At 40.5% G+C, this 17639-nt stretch overlaps 1 protein-coding gene across 1 annotated transcript in view; it reads left to right on the forward strand.

Moving 5' to 3' along the window:
• The window catches only part of TMEFF1 (transmembrane protein with EGF like and two follistatin like domains 1), a 126388-nt gene that overhangs the window by 83098 nt on the left and 25651 nt on the right, over nucleotides 1–17639 (forward strand). The window contains exons 5-7 of the mRNA XM_039549055.1: nucleotides 5718–5814; nucleotides 15226–15374; nucleotides 16256–16321. Coding sequence (XP_039404989.1) covers nucleotides 5718–5814; nucleotides 15226–15374; nucleotides 16256–16321 — 312 coding nt within the window. The remainder of the gene's footprint in view (nucleotides 1–5717; nucleotides 5815–15225; nucleotides 15375–16255; nucleotides 16322–17639) is intronic.

A 17639-nucleotide genomic window follows, 5' to 3' on the forward strand; every position in this document is an offset into this window, starting at 1 on the left:
GTAGGTTTTTCAGGGATGTTGGAGCATGCTTGGAAGGATGCTGGGGCCAGAGATACATAAAGACAGATTCCTTTTCCCTCTTGCACAGGATAGGTAGCAAATGAGGATGGATTCATCTCATATACCCTGCACTGGTCCTGCAGAAAGGCGTCCAGTGTGTTCATGAAATTGTGGGACACCTCCCTTGGCATCTGGTGACTTTCATGTTCTCTGTTTTCCACCATCATCTAGTCATGCTTAATTTCCCTGGTGCTTACTCTGAAGCTGTTGTGTCTTCCCTTGGAGAAAAAATGAGTTAGCTGCATTTGAAGCAGCGCACTGGAGTGAATGGGTACTCGAGTTCTCCAGCTGGAGGTTTCTGCAGTGTGAAAGCTGATCCAGTCTTGCAATATGCCAGCTTTTCCTACCACTATCCATGGTGTCATATGCACAGAAGCAAACCAGAAGTTCCAGCTCTCAGGTGTGTGAAATACCTATCACCTAACAAGGGCAGTGGTGGTGGGTTCTTACAGTGTGTGTCCTCACGTCCTTTGCTTGTAGGTGTACACATTGTCATTATCATAAGCACTGGGCCAGCCTGTCACCTTGGCTGGGTTGTGATTAGGGAATCAATCTTCAAACTCCCCTCCTCCAGGCACCTCAATTGTAAGTAGACCCAGCATCCTCCTGTTAAGCCTGTAATGCCCCTTCTTGCAAAATCCAATTCCAAAGGCTGGTGCCTTTCCTGAAGCATGCTTGAAGCTGCAGTGTATGGTCCACACTGCACACGGAAAGGATCTTTCAGCCAGGTATAGATGTCTGCTGTGCCAAGCCAGGCTTTGCTTCTAGGCCAGCTGGGTGGTTGGATAAGAGAGCAGGACCTTCCATACTGCCAAATACTGCTTTTGCATATGATCCAGCAGCGTGGTCAAGAGAATTCAAGACATTATTTGCCAAAAATTTGGGAGAGCTAAGAGTAGTGTTGTCTTTAAATGTATACTTACAGCCAAAAAGAGCAGGTTTGCAACTTTTTTTCAAATTACGGGAACAATCTCCATTTTAACTAAGTGCGTCATTAAAGTTGCCCTAAAAGTTAATGGAATGTAGGATAAGTCACTAAGCTCTGGAATGAATTGCAGTCCTTAACGTGCAGTTCTGTGGACTGTGGTATTTTGAGAGGAATTTCCAGTGCTAGCCCTACTGAGGGAATCACAGGGTAGGGGTTCTTTTGTACTTTGGGCTGCAGAAGAGGATTTGCTGTGGCCCTTCCTATTTTTTCTAAATCTTTTTGAGATTAGTTGATCCCATGGGATACAGTAGAAATGATTATGATCCCAAACCAGGTACGAATTGATTTTCAGAGGGGCTTTTCTAGGCAAAGGAAGTCTATCTGTACATGGCTACTGAGGAGTTGCAGCTCCCCCCTCTTCACTGGGAACAGTGATAAATACAAATATACAGCATAGCTCCCTTTCCAAGCCATGCCTTCAGGCAAACCTAGCTTCACCTTGACACAGATGGATACTTTTGCTTCAAGCCTGATTGAAAGCCCTCAGCAGAAACCCAGCCACATTACCGTTGTAGGAGCACACAAATGAGTTGCTGAGGGAAGAAATTTACTGCTGCCCAGTTCCTCTAGAGCTGCTGTCCATTGGCAGGCTCCTACCCTGCAGCTCCTAAGATACAGCTGGCCATCTTCTGCAGAGGAATAATGACTCAAGCAGAAGTGTTAGGGAGCACAGCTCAGAGAGACAACTGGGAGTCACTGATCCTATCTTTGTGCCTTGTTTCTTTTGAAGGACAGAGCATTAATGAGGCGCTGCCCTGAAACATGTAAGGAAGCTGAAAAGAGAGGGAAAATGAGCTTTCACTCAACATCAAATTAATATGTCAAGAACAGGATTAATCAAGATACCAACAAAACCAAGAAGAAGAAATTCTGTAATCATCTATATAGCAATATTAGAAGCTTGCATAATAAACAAGAGGAGCCTGAATTGCTCATTTGGGAGCATATTTTGACCTAATTGTTATTACTGAAACCTGCTGGGAAGATCTGATTGATTGGAATATTAAAATTAATGCCTACAACCTATGTAGGAACAATCAAATGTGGGGGAGAAAGGAGGAGAGAGAGGCAATTTGTCGAGGGATATATTGCCTGTTTGAAGACATTTACACCAGAGAAACATGCTCTCAAATATTAATGGGTTAACATATTTTAACAGAGTACCGGTGTACAAGTCTGCTATCAATTCAGGTTGAAAAACAACATTCATCTACTCTTATTGGTGGGAAAAGCTGTTTTCTTGAAGGACTTGCCTTGGCTCCAGCCAGGACAACTATGATTTTGGCAGTAGCCAGGAGGGGACAAGGCCAGGACCAAGCAGTTATGCTGTACCACCTCACATCATCACTAGGGGCAGGGAAAAGGGATCTTTTTCTGGAAGGAATGGCTCTTTTCTGGTTGAGGCAGCATGGCTGCAGTCCAGTTGAGCTCTGCAGTGAACATTTTGGCTTGTGAATCACTCTCTCTTCTGTGCACTTTTGTTATTAATATTGTTGCTGTTACTGTTCTTTTCTTATCTCATTGCTGTTTCCAGTAAATTGTTCTTACTTCAACCTGTGAGTTTTACCTTTTGTGCCTCCAGTTTGCCACTCCATCCCACCAAAGGGGCAAAGGGGAGGGGAGAGCAGAGGAGCCAGAGAGCAGCACATGGACTGGAGATTCTCGCTGGGGACACTGGATGGGGAGTACCATTCCTAAACCACAACAGGACTTCAGTCTATATTATACACAGCGTCTAATGCTTCTACTATCAAAACATAATGCAGCCAGTAGTGAAAGATGCTTCTGAAAATTGTAGGTGACCTATATACATGAGGTCCAGCAAATTCTGATCAAGAAAAAACCAAAAAGTCACACTTTTTTAAAAACAAACCTAATTTTAAAAGGTAGAGAAAGCAATTTTAGGATGAGGAGAAAAGGAAAGAAAGGGAATTTTACATCAAATAGTATGTAGAAACAATGAACAAGTAGTTGTGGGCTATGTTTCTGAAAATAAAAAGGTGTTGGGGCATTCACAGGGAGCAGAACCAGAGCTCAGGAGGAAAAGTGTGTATGTTGCATGTGTGCGTGTGTGTGTGTGGTATGTTACTTCTTTTGCTCCACTGCAAAATTGAAATGCTAGTAGTGCAGCAAAAGGGCCAGTAAAGCATTCTGGTTGCATTTGCAGTCAAGTCAGATAGTATAAATGGGATATGATGAAATGGTTTCCATGCTAGGGGTACCACAGAAGGATATTAAGAACCAAATGTTGAAGAGGTATTCTGTAACCAGCAGGTCTGCCAGGTTTGCTGCTGAAAGCTTTAAAATGGATGGTAAAGAATTCTTTAGGTTGTTGATGACTTTTTTGTCTCTTTTTCTTCAGTAGAATAATGATAAATAATATACAAATATTTTCAGAACAGCTAAATGTGATGACTGGGCAGCAACAGCCTCTCATTCTGGCACCTATGAGAAGCACAGCAGTGAAATAGAAGGTGGAAAAGTCATCTGAGTACAGAATTAAGTGAGGGAAAAAATATTTAATGTCAGTCACCAGGAGTTCATGGAAAACCTTTACTGAGAAAATTATCTTTTTTTAAACTGATTTTTCCAAGAAAGGCATTTGTACGACAGAACATTTTATGTAAATGTACCACCACAGAGCCGTAACCTTTCTCAGTCAAATGTGGTCTTTAATCTCATACAAGTCTAAGTAACTAGAGAACACAACATCCACATGGTGCACATCTAATGTGCAAAAATACTGCAAATCAATAGATCCTGAAATGTTAAGGAGGCTGTAGAAAACGAGTGTGTTTCTAGAGACAGTTCCTGGCCCCGTGACCCTTTCTACTGGTGATCTGGGAGCACTGATTTGGTGTGGATCACAGAGAACAGGTCACTGAGCTAACAGGATGCATAAGCAGGCAGGATTTAATGTCTGAGGACAGTTATCTGTAGCAAGCCCAGGACCTAGCTAATTCTTCCTTGATGTCAGGAATACATCTCTCCTACAGACTGTTGACCCTGAAAAGGACTCATTGGGGAATAAAGTGGATAATAAAGTAAAGATGATTGTCAGTGCAGAAAAACGGTCAAAAAGCAATATGATTGTTGGATGTTTACAGTGAAGAATGTCACAGATGGTATTTGGCTTTGATGACAACTTTTCTGGAACAATATGTCCAGCCCTTGTACCTGTAACTCCAGAAGGTGTCAATTGACAAAGGGCACTGGCAAAGGGCGTCAAGGGTCATAAGAACAGAAAAAGAAGTGGAAATACCATGAATGAAAGCAGTGCCATTTGTTTAAGTTATTCAAACCATAGGGCATAATTTATTGGCATGGAAAAGTGAAATCTGATGCTAAAGGACATTTGCTGAATGTAGGCATAGGAATGTGGTACCTAGAAAGAAGGAGAAATCAAATAAGATGTGCATTTGTAAAGATAAAAGCAGATGACCTCTACTGCAACTTGATAAGAGTGGTGATAGAATTTCTACAGTGTGAATTTTGTTTGATCGGTATTAATCTCTGGAAAATGCACAGCATGCTTTAGACAGAAGGTAGTTTGCAAGTCTCACCTGCACTATTCTTCATGGAAACACATCCCCACAGGTTGGAGGGAGAGATTCCCTTCAGCCAAGATCCAGGGAAATTAGGAAGAGCTGTTGTGGATTTCTTTTTCCTGTTTGTATCTAAAGAACGCAAATTCAGCTGTTTCATTGGTGATGTTTGATTTACTGTTGCTACAGCACATAAAGCTGCTGTGAGGAAAGGAATCACTTTGATCTCTGTCCATCCAGCAGCCTTGTGCAGTCAGCTGTGCACCACCATGATACTGTGATACTTTAAGTGGATCTCGACTCCCTCTGCAGATTTCTGTGGTTCTTTTCCTTCCTTTCAAATACATAGCTCTCCTTCATCGCTTTGTTAAAAATCAAAAATAAGAGTGGTTAATGGTACTGAAACAGTAAGAATATCATTTATTTCTCTTTTACTTGGTGAAGACTTTTGATGTCCATGTCAACACTAAAATTAATGTAGATGTTTTTAGGATCAGAATATTTGAGATAATTGATTTTTCTTTTTAGGATACATAGCATTTCTACCAGTTTCTTGTTAGGATGACTTTTTTCTTTTATTCCTGTAGAACTAGACAGAGTAATCTGGAAAATACACCATGGCATATATGACATATTAGCATAGTCTAATCTCATAGTCAGGAATCAAAAAGGGGAAAAAATGCAAGCATCAACCTTGCATAAGGATATCTATAATTAAAGACTGTCACAGAAAATAGTATTTAAATCCCCAGTACATAATATTCAAGGACATCAAAAGGGACAGGGTTTATGCATTATCAGTGGCAATTAAGAGTAAATGTGACTGGGACATGTCAGTGCCAGTTATGTGCCTGGTGGAGCGGGAATAAATAAAAATGACTGAAATAAGTATAAAGGAAGAGCCAATCAATGAAGCACTAGCGTTTTCGGGGACACTCTTCTATCAGTGGTACAATCCTGCCAACCTCCAATTGACTGACTTTCAAAAAGGGAGTGCTATTAAGGTTAATAGCTTCAGTACCCGATAGCTTTATGTTGACAGTATTCCTGAAGGCAAATGGATTTGGGTAAGCAAAAACAGAGCTTAATTTGAAAGTCATGCTTTCTATTATTTTCTTTTTCAGAATATGAAGGATCTGGGACAGAAGTTCAGAGAAAACACTCAAAATGTGGAGTTTGCAAATATAGGGCTGAGTGTGATGAAGATGCAGAAAATGTCGGGTATGTAAAGTTTCCCCTAACAATATCACTGAACAAAAGGGAAAAAATATTAAAAGCAAAGTACATTATTATCTGCTTCACTATGTTTATTCTTGCTAACTGAAGCTTTAGTGCTGTTCAGTAATAATGTGTTTGAAATGTGTCTGTAAAGAACAAACCATCTGCAGTTGCAAAGTAGTAGGAGAAAACAACAGGGAGTTTTACTGGAAAGATTTTAGCTAATATTTTTCAAACAAAGCGCCTTGATTTGTTTTATGCTGCCAACAAAACAACCCCAAAACCAAACAGGAATGCAAAATAAATACTGATTATTCAACCCCTGAGCTGTTTTTCTCTATGTTTTCCTTGTTCATAAAGTGTTACAGGCAGTTATTTTCATCAGTGCAAAGCTTGGACCTAAACACAAAGTTGAACTGGGGAATTGAGCCAGTCACTTCTTCTAAACTCACTGTGGCATTTGATATCTTAGATGCACCCAGGGGAAAATGAATGAAAAATATTAATTATTGTCAAATTTCAAAGCAAATTATCAAGAAACAAGAAGCTTTTAAAGACAATCCATAATGCAGAAGCAGATGCACCAAATTTCCTCACTCAAGGTGGTTGGTTATTTTATACTCCGGCTGTCCAGGCTCTGGGTGGCTCTCAGAAAGGGGGGAAATACCATGAAGGAAAGGGCTTCTTCAGACAGTCCCATGAGGCTTTAAGGGGTTTTTAGGGAGTTAGAAGAAGTCCCATCTGTTGATGGTGTTTTGTTTCCCAGCAGCCTTTGTCTTGGCAGTGGCCACCAGTATGGAATAAGCTTTGCTGGGGTCTGGGCTGGTGGCAGGTACTGGGGTTACAGCTACAGACACAGCGCATGAAGGTGTTTGAGAGACTTGCAAATGGTACATTTTTGTGTTCACAGAGGGAACAACATCTCAGAACAACACTGTTTGAACATCACTAATCAGAGAAAACATCACTCTCCTTTCTCTTGTCTTCCAGCTGGAATCCATTTAATGTTGAAATATGTCTTAATTGCACAAGGTTTTATTACAGGATATCAGCGTGAACACATCTCAGGCAGTAAAGCAGCTTAGCACTAATATTCAAGATGTGCATTCAAGATTAAATCATAGAATACAAGGGAAAGCAAAATAGTAATAGTGCCCATGAATACTAGCATGATACTTCACATTTCATAAAATACCATAGTCCTAAAGTAGGCTTGCTCTTTCCAGGAGAGAAACAAATGCCCTAGAGCTGTTTTCTGTAATACTAATAATTTTTTGGAATATTGCCTTGGTCTGCTTCATTTATGACTGAAAAGATGGTATAGATGATATATATATATATGTTGTTATATGCACTGAGATGTTCTTTTGGCTTTGAAAAATAAATCCCGAAGCAGTCAACCTCAGTAAGAGCTTGCCTAGTCTTTCTGCACTTGTAGAGCTGGCATTCCTCCAGCTATATAGTATCTATAAGAAAATTAGGAAAAAGCTGAGGAGAGCGGAAGATTTATTCCCTACATCCCACTCATACAAAATGAAATCAGGCTCCCGCTTCTTGACAACAGACAGAGAGTGCTCTTTTGCCTCTAAGATTTCCTTAATTATTCCTCATTTAAAAAAAATTGGAAACAAAAACTTTTATGTAGAAAATGCTCAAAAGTTAGAAAATATTCCCATGTACATTATTTGCAATTTATTGGATAATATTTTTCAATTCTATATAAGAATTTAATATAATTTAATTTTTTCCCAGTACCTTTGACCATTAAAACAGGCTTCAGTGATATTCACTGTTTAAACATAGATAAATCAGGCTCTGTTAACTCAGATTGCCTCCACAAGGTTGATTTTGACAAGTCACATAGCAAGTCACAAACTTGTTAAAGTAGAATATAGGAGTTGGCATATTTTTTTTCCTAAAATCAAAACAGTTAATTACCTGGCAGAAACAAGATAGGATTGAAATCTTCTGTTTGGGAAACTTTAGTAGAGCACCCCTTACATCTAATTTTTACTGATTTTTACATCTAATTTTTATTCTCTTTCCTGCTGTGTTTCAGTGTAGGTTTTGACATCATAAACTTATATCATGACATATAAAGTTATTGGCAGCACAAGTATCTTTCATTAGACTTGTATAAACATTGCTGGTCTGAATTATCATTTAATTCTAATTTGCACTAGATTACCGATACTATCCCTAATTCTACCAAATCACAAAACACCCTAATTTCATGAAAACATTGTTTTGATTTTCCTTTTTAAGACATGAGAATGGCCACTGGAACTGTGAATAGTGTGGTAATGTCTACTGAACCACAAACAAAAAATACAGTTAGTTTCTGTTCAAGTAGGTTTCTTAGGCCTGGACAGCCCTTGCTTTGCACCTTGTGATGTTAAGACACTTAATAGAGCGATCCACATGATTACAGGTGGCATTTAAGGAGAATTTTGCTCCATGATAGTAACTGGATGAGTTAGCTGAACTGTCCCCTAATGTTTAGCAGATAATCTCAAGCCATATTCATGATACATACAGTAAACACTTGCTCTTGATATACCCTGAGTATCCAGACTTTTTCTTAGCACACACGGGGCTTTTCAGTTCTACTGGTTACTAATGAGATAAACAGATCATCCTATCAGTATACAAATACAGGATGTCTAGAGGGTCTGGGCTCCTGCCCTGTACTGCACCTGCAACTCATCCATGTGAGCTCAAGGGGCTTCTCCAGGAGAGCTCTGACCATCTCCATGAGAAAAAATTTGACATCTGGGCCCATCTGTTCAAGGGCTGAGCTTTTCTCACTTTGAAGAATGATTTCCTTGTGTTCAAACAGAATTTCTCTCCTTGCTACTTGCAGCAATCTTTCACTCCTCTTCATGCACCTCTGAGAAGAGCCTCTCTCTCATCTTCTTGAGAACCCCTCTTGGATTGTTGGTGACAGTAGTCACTTCTTTAGTCTTCTCTTCTCCGGGCTGAAGAGGGGCGGTGCCCCCAGCCATTCCTCACACAGCCCATGTTCTGTCCCTCTTCCCATCGCAGTGCCTCACTGCTGCAGCCTCTCCAGTTTCTCAGAGTATTTGCTGTTACTGGGGGGTCCCAAAACAGGATGGTGTGCTTCACATGGGACCTCATGAGTGCTGAATAGAGGATAAGAGTCACTTCCCTTGCTCTGTTGGTGACCATCCTGTGATGCAGCCCCCCACCTGCTTCTCCCCTGGGCTCTCAGGTCCTTTTCTGCAGAGCTGCTTCCCCTGCCAGTCCACCCACCATCTGTGCTGTGGCAGTCCTGTCATCTTCAGACCTCTGGAGGTTCCTCCATCTCATCAGGGCCCCACTTAACTGGTCATCTTTTTTTTTTTTAAAATTTGTCTTTGGTAAGGAAATCATTAACTTAAAAACAGCCTCACTGTAAAAATTCAGATTTATCATTGTTCTCAGTTTTACCTATTTTTTTAAACAGATGAAGTATGGAAATGAGATTCTGAGCACATTCAGTCTTTTTTTTTAATAAGTGTACTATTGCTGTCAAAGATATGTTTTGACTTATAATGTAGATTTTCAAGAAAGATTGACAGCTGATCCCCAAGTAGACCTTTTGAGATTAACATTTTATGAGATATACTTTGGAAAAGCAAAGGTGCCTTGGAAATATATAGATTCAACTGGCCTACATTTACATAGTGTCTGTTTCACAAAGGCCAAAACCAGAATTTCAGAAGTCTCAGTAATAACAATTAGAAATGCCAGTGTGGACATTTCAAAGTTCCTAGTCTCTGCCTCGTCCATATAATTTGTCCTCCAGGGAAAGATTGGCCTGTTTGAAGTCCAGCATGCAGGTTTATACTTCCTTCTTTTGACCACTTTTTCACTCATTTACCAACCTTTTGGTTTTTAACTAACTTTTTAGAGTATGATATTGAGTGTAGGTATTCATAAGGAAGGAATCTAAATCCTGTGTAAATGCAATTCACAGCTTTCTGATCCAACAGGAAAAAAAATCCTAAATATTTGTGTACAAAACAAACCATTCAGACAATAAAGAAAATCAGCCTAAACAAGGGATTTACAATTGTGTCGTGAGATTATGAATTATGAAAACCTAGGCTACAGGATATTCTGAAACGAGAGGAATAACATAGTGGTCTTTTCCCTATTAAGAAATTGAATAAAGCCTAGATGGATAATAATCCAGGTCTGGTTTTTTAATGTATATTTTTAATGATCTTTGCAGCAGTGTGTGCCAAACCTTTGAAGGTTCCTGTTATTTGAGGATGGAGGGAGGGTTAGGCTGCTCTTGAGAGAAACATCATCAGTTCACCATGTATGCTGTGAGAAGCTCACTGCAGGTAAAGACTAAATTTCTACAGTGGTCAGAGAGAGCCATGCCATGAAAATGAAAAAGGGAATGTAGGGATGTCTGGAAAGTAGCTGAAGCTTATGGTATTCAAAGGGTGTTCTGAATTGCTGGGCAGAAGTGAAGACAGAGTGTTAAAGCTGGGCACAGAGAAGCTTTGTAGAATCAAATTCTACTTCTCTTGTGCTATAAAGGGATTTTAAAAAATACACAAAAAACCTGATGAAGATCCAACTCTAGTCAAATGGATAGAAAAATCACTTTGAAATCCAGATTTTCTTAGTTCTGCTTTCATCTGGGAAGAATTGCACACAAGAGAAGAAGCATCAAATGAAAAGTAATCCTTCATTTGGCATGGTTATATTCTTACCTGCAATTGCAGCACCCCTGCTATTTCAATTCACCTAAATTTATTCTATCAAGCATACCCTTATCCATCTGTGTGCATTTCACACGCTTTGTTTTACTCTAGTGCTTCCATTTTACATCTCTAAGCAGATGTGCCAATGAATTGGTGAGTACCTGAGAACGCCTCCTGTTGTCAGCTACTGGGAAGGGGTAGCCAGCAGCACCCCCTGTGAGGCCAGGCCAGAAAAATACATTTGTGAGCAAATCCCAGGTGGTCAGAAATGCAGCAGCCTGATCTGTTGGTTGGAAATGCCCGTCTCTCCCAGTAGCCAAGCCCACTCCACAAGTCAATCATGCTTTTCCCTTCCTTTTGTTTCCTCTCTGTTCTTTGAACCTACCAGGGTTTTTAAGCACACAGAACTTCCAACAGACCACATACACCTTGAAGCCTGAAAACAAAAGGGAGCCTTGAAATGTGTTCTGATCTCTGGGGATCTAATTAATTTACTAATAGCAGCAAGTGCTCTTACAGCCTGAGCTTGTCACTTCATTTTACTAAGCACACTTTCTTTGTTACACCTAGTAGCCCCAAAAAAATGAGTTGTACATCCTCATTTCTTGCTTATTAAAACCACCCAAAAAAATCTGTTTGGTTTAATTATATCACTTTGTACTTTCTTGAAATTCAAATGCTTTTCTGTTTAACTAATGGTGTTAATGAATGATATGCATGCAACTTCTAAAAGCACATTTCACAACAAGCTGGTGCCTTTTTTCTTAAGGTGTCAGCTCTCTGATGACAGGTGACAAAATTCAGGGATCTTTTCTGTATACCCTAGTACAGCAGGAAAACATCTGAATATATCCTGTTGACTTTCCCAGTCGAAGAGAGAGAAAAGATCTGTTGAGGACTTTAAGCAGCAACCTCCTCCAAGACATCAATGTGGAGCATTAACTATCTGTTTAAATCCTTTTGGTTAAAACCAATAAGAAGGTTACAGTGGAAAAAAAACGTCTGTAGGGCTCTCACTCCTTTTATTCCAGTGTGGCTTTTACAGCAATCTTTTCCAGCAAAAATTTGAAGCACTCATTCACTTCTTTCTGGTATGAAGCATCAAGCACATTCAAGATGTCCTTAATACACAATTCTGTTAAGTGGGTTTCCCTTAAGTGACTAACTCTTTTCTTTTGAATTTTACAGTTAAGGTTCACTCTCTTCCTGGGTGCCCCTCTTGTGCTTCTCCCAGGTGTCCCTGCACCCCTTCATGATCTCAAGTATGTCCTGCCCTGCCTTTATGAGCAGCTCTCTGCATTGTCCTTTTGTTCTCTCCGTGCTCTCTGCCCAGTAGGAGAGAGACTTCAGGGAAAGATTATAATGCGGGACTGCACTTTTGTGTTCAGTTTCAGTCTTAGTTGTGAAGGTAAACAAAGCCTATAGTTCATGGTGCCTCTTACAGGTTTTCCTGCCTGCAAAGGCCTCTGATAAGATTTTTGCCCTTTAAGCTTTTTTTTTTTTTTGCTACCACTTTTAGCTCATTCTCACTGTCTGCTGTGTCTTCTCGCATATTTTGTGTGCCTCTTGTATGGTCTGTGGCATGGTTCAGACCTATGGGCTGTGCTTGGCAGCCTTGAGCTTTGACTTCTTCCTGGCTTTGGCTCCCAAACTGGCTGGTGAGGGGAGTTGGCTTCCATCAAGCAGCTGGATTTCCTGTCATCTCAGTACCAAGCTATTGTTTGCCCTCTTTAGCTCTCTGACTTCAGGATATAGCATATTTTCAGTATTTCATAGTGGGCTTGTTGGCAAATCTTCCAATACTTTCCTGAGCTGCCCTTCTTCAGTCTGTGGTGGTACTGTCCTCTCACAGGGACCCAGGCTCCAGTTCGAAGTGTTTGATGTGCAACATCAGAGCAGCAACTTGCTGTCGCACAGTTTTACCTTCACAAACACCGAGCAGTTAAAAACAACATTCTTTTCATGTTTTCTGTCAACAGCAGCACTTCCCATATGTCACAACTCTCATCTCACGATTTGGCACTTGCCGCAGTCCCGAATGTATTTTTGGTCTAGTGTAAACTGTCTTTGAGCAAGAACAAATTCACTGCACCCTATGCAGACTCTCTGATGAGTGCAGGTTTCTAACATGTGCTCCTGGCTCCCTCTCTGCCACACTACTGCATCTGTGGAGGCCTTGTCCCTTCAGAGCATTACACCCAAGCCGTGTCTTCACCTGAACTTATTCCCTTTCAGCCCTCTGGAAGGCTTCAGAGGTTTATGTTGGAATAAGTGTTTCAATCTTTTTAAAGTACATCAGGCCAACTATTAATTATGCCACAGTGTAGTTAAACCACCTGCTTTTACATGGCAGACAGCTCTGTGAAGTAACCAGTAACTAACTGGCTGGGGAAGGTTGGAAGTACAACTTGGCATCATGGTCATAGGCAAAGAAGTCACTAATGGCACCAGGCAGATAATCAGATACATGTGGAGGGGGTCAACATCTGAAATTTCTGTACATTAAAGAGATGGCTAGAGGTAAGACTGAGACTGTTGATCAGAAAGCCATGGTCAGGAATTCATAACCACCCCTAATGTAAGCATTTGAGAATTCTGAAAAAGTAAGCATTTAATATTAGATGTTAAATCTAAACACAGAAAAGCAGGAAACATAAGCAGTTTCCAAGCAGTTTCAACTCTAGCCTGTAACGTCACCATGAGGAAGAAAAAAGTATTTTCAAAACTCACCTTATTTGTCACCAGGACTGACAAAACCCAGCCATAACCATAATGCTACAGACATTGGATGGTGACTACAGACAGATTTAAGGGTGAGCAAAGGTATCTGTCTGTGCACAGACGGTGTCATGCAAATGAGGACCAGCTCTCTGCTAGTTTGTGTCAATAAGTATGCAAAACTGCTGAGCTATGAGCCTTTTATTTGTATGTAGTAAATCCTAATAAACCCCTTATTAGTCCTAACATCATGTGGGAGCATGTAAATAAAATAGTATTTCCATCCTGGTTCTAAAGTTTACAACCATCACCAATTCTAGTAAGAAAAATTATGTGTTCATCATATTGATATTTAGAGGCTTCATCAGTACTCGGAGGTAGGTCCCTAAGATGTGTAGAGACTCATTCCTGGGGCAGTTTTTCACTGTCAGCAGGTGCACTTAAAACCCTGTTTGCACTAGAGATGTTCTAGAAGCAATCTGAAGTTCATAGGCATGAAAAATTACCTGCAAAATTAGCATATTTAAATTAAGCAAAAAAAGATGCTCATGGAAGAAGAGGAAGAGAGAAAAGTATGCTGGCCATTTTCAGTGTTTCTGCAGCACGGAATTGGGTTCTGCTGCAAGATTTGTTACTGGCCTGAGGCCTACCTACATCTCTTTAATAGTTTAATTTTATCTGGAACAGTGGGAAAGAACATAAAAAACCTGGTAAGTTGGTAGCTTGGACATTTTTCCCCATCTTGTGACTTACAAGACTGAACCAAGATGAATCTAGTGGTAACTCCTGATGGTCAGACCATGTGCCTGCCCCCTGCAGAGCTTTCTGGCAAGGAGAGGACCTTGTGCCCACTGCCACCTTCTCAGAAGGTGCAGAGTGGCCCTTCCCACATTCACAACATCAGGAGGAGCATGACTGAGAGCTGGACATGGTGGCCACCTTGTCCTCCCCCTCATTCTGCAGCCACATTTCTTATTTACCCCATCCCAAAAGTGAAGGGAAGCTTGTAGAGTGATGTGAAACATACACAGAAACTTTGATTCAAAATAGAAATGAATAGAAAAGAATAGAATAGAATAGAATAGAATAGAATAGAATAGAATGAAGAAACCAGAATATTGATTAAAATAGTAAGGGGGTGTGGGGCTTGGAAAGTTGGAAAGTTTTCCTATGCCATTCACAAGTGTAAAATCTCAGGACTTTTTTCTGGGGCTACAAATGTATCTAAACATGAACAGGTCATAGCCCTGTCTGAGTCTGGGGTTGTCCTACCTTTGTGTAGTTAGGAACCAGCTACACACTAGGTCTTCATTTTTCCCACTTTCATTTCACAATGCCTAGCTGCAAATTGTTTGGAAAATGATTCATCCTAAACAACCAAAATGTTAATGGGATGCAATACGAAATAATTCAGATTGCATAATCCCATTTTAAATGCAACATAATAGACCTATTGTTAACGTTCAAAGGAATGAATGAAAGTCTTGCTGAAATGACACAGTTAACCAAGCATATTGAGTCTAAACAGCCTTTGAAATAGAGCTGCTTCTATTGCTTAACAGAAAAGGGAGTCCCTGTTTGTTTTCTCTCTCAAGGATCTTGACTCTAAAAAGAGTAGAATATTCTTCTGGTTTTGTTCACACTAGAGAACAAACACTACAAACTGGTATATTAATGTAGTAAATCTTCCTAGTAATGTGTTTCCAATTTTCAGGTGTATTCCATGAGATTGATATCAGAGTAAAACTACAAGAAACATTAATACATTATTGAAAAGCACACTGAAGCATCTATTCAAAATTTTGTACATTCTGCTTGGAAGCCTGAGATGTCAATGGCTTCTTCAGCACCCTCATGCAGCATGCTCTCCCCTCCTGGCATTGGTGTATGAGCTCGTGTTTACTTAGGACTTAACATGACTTAATTTTTGTTTGCTGGACATCAATTTTGTTTTGCTGTGTGCTTCAATTAACAGGTGTGTATGTAACATAGACTGCAGTGGATACAGTTTTAATCCTGTATGTGCTTCTGATGGAAGTTCCTATAACAATCCATGCTTTGTCAGAGAGGCGTCATGTCTGAGGCAAGAGCAGATTGACATCAGGCATCTTGGGCATTGTTCAGGTAGGATTAATTTTGGTTTTCTGGTAAATGTAAATTCTGACATAATGGGGCTTGGTAGAGCTTCCCCTTTTCCATTTTTGGTCAGAAGTCAATGATGCAGTTATCAGTGAACTCACCACCTGTAGTTTTGAGTTCCCGATGCTACACACATAGTGCTGTGTTTACATTACCTTTCTCCGGCTGCTGTTACCTGGAAAGACAGGAAAAGCTCTTGGGAAAATCTAAGCAATAATCCAACAGTTCTTACATGAGGGGATGGTAGGAGAACAGAAGGAATATGCCTGTGTGGGAAATCTTCCCTCTTGTTGCTGTGGGCTGTAAAATGTGCTTCCAGGGTGTGTCAAGTTGGGCCTCGATTGCACAAACTTTGATCCATTAATCTTAAGGGTCTTTTCCAACCTAAGTGATTCTATAATTTCCTTTCCATTCCTTGTTGGAATGGTCCACTGAAGCCCTCTGTCTATTGCTTTGTAGCTGATCATGTCTGTAACCTTTCAGCTTTGGGGGCTTGCAGTTAGGACTTTCTCGTGGAATAACAGCTTTCCACCAACTCTTTGCCAGTTACATCTAGATCTGTAACTTGGGCAGTTCCAACACCAAAACAGACTGTCACCAAAATGACCTAGGTCCATACCACAGTGAAGTTTTTAGTTAAAAACCTACAGCTTGAGTTGTGCCAGGTGTTGGTCTGGACACCGGGGTTACTGACCAGATGTGATACCAACCTGGTTGTATGGGAGGAACAATGTGGGAGTGTGTCCAGTTTTACTACAACTTAAAATAATTCTTTGAATATTTTTCTGGCTTATCAGTGATGCACACGCAGTGGTCTGGAAAATATCCTTTCCTAATAAGTAACCATACATGTATTTATCACCTAGAAACAGATGACACAAATGCAGTCGGAAAGAAAGATGATGGCATGCAGTATCGGCCAGAAGTGAAAGGTACGGTGCAGACTTTGTGCTTTTTGGTTATGGTTTACAAGATGACGAAATAGAGCACACAAGTTCTTCTAGTCTGCCTTACAGCTTTGATTCCTGTAACCAAGACAGACCTGTGAACAGCTTCTTCCTTAGAGCGTGTTGTGAGGCTAGCAGGAAGATGTGCGTGATTTGTAAGTTTTGCCTGCGGTATTCCTCTAAGATGCCCAGCTGCTCAGTACCCTGTGCAGTGGCCACAGGACTGGACTCCCTCCAAGTGCTGTGAAAATGACTTCGCTGGAAGACACCAAGCTGTGACTTTCCTGATGAAATAACATAGCACAAGCCTCCCTGCCATGATCCCATCTTTTCTGTTAACTTCCGAAAAAAATTGATGAGTCTGTATTTGTTAGGTTGTTTTAAAATATTTTCAGTAACATGATATGCTGAATCACATTGATTGAAAATGTTTCACCGACATGAACCTTACCTTACCTTTTAATAACCTTTAATGTCTCAACTTTTTCTTCATCCCGGCTAGTCAGATGATCATACACATCGAGTATCACTCCAATGCTTTCTTTAGACCTCCTATTGCTAGTAATGCACTTGAAAAAGCCCTTCTTGTTATCTTACACAACACTGGCCATTCAGTTCTAAATGAGCTTTGGCCTTTTGTGTCTTCTCCCTGCACATACGAACCACCGCTATGTACTCTTCCTGTGAAGCCTGACCTCCCTTCCAGTGACCATACAAATTCTCTTTCCTCTTGACTTCCAAAAGAGTTCCCTGTTTGGTCAAGCTGGTCTTCCGCCCCACTTGCTTGACTTACAATGCAGCAGAATTACAATGCAGCAATGCTCCTGTGCTTCTAAATGGCGCTTCTTAGAACTTGACCAGGGCTCATGGACACCTACAAAGCACATTGCAGGGTACTCTGCTAAATAGCTCCATGAACAGCTTAAAGGTTTTTTCTGCTCAAGTCCAAGGGTAGCAACACTGGTGCCCTTTTTTTCTCATTGCGCTGAAGGCTCAACCATTAAACTCAACCATTTCATGATCACTATGGCTGAGACAGACACATACAATTACATCCCCCATGAGTCCTCTATTCACAAATAGCAAGCCTAGGAGGGCTTTCCTCACTGAGTACCTCTGACAAGAAGTTATTATCTCCTACAAATGTCAAGAAAGTCCTGTTCATCACAGCAATATTATATTCCCAGGTGATGTCTGGGAAGTTAAAAATCTCCCATAAGGACAAGGGCTAGCAATCCAGAAATTTCTCATAATTGCTTATATCCTGGCTGCGCACTCAGTAGTAGACATCTACAACCACATC

The sequence above is a fragment of the Corvus cornix genome, chromosome 2 (genome assembly GCF_000738735.6).
Source record: "Corvus cornix cornix isolate S_Up_H32 chromosome 2, ASM73873v5, whole genome shotgun sequence".
Taxonomy (NCBI): Eukaryota; Metazoa; Chordata; class Aves; order Passeriformes; family Corvidae; genus Corvus; species Corvus cornix.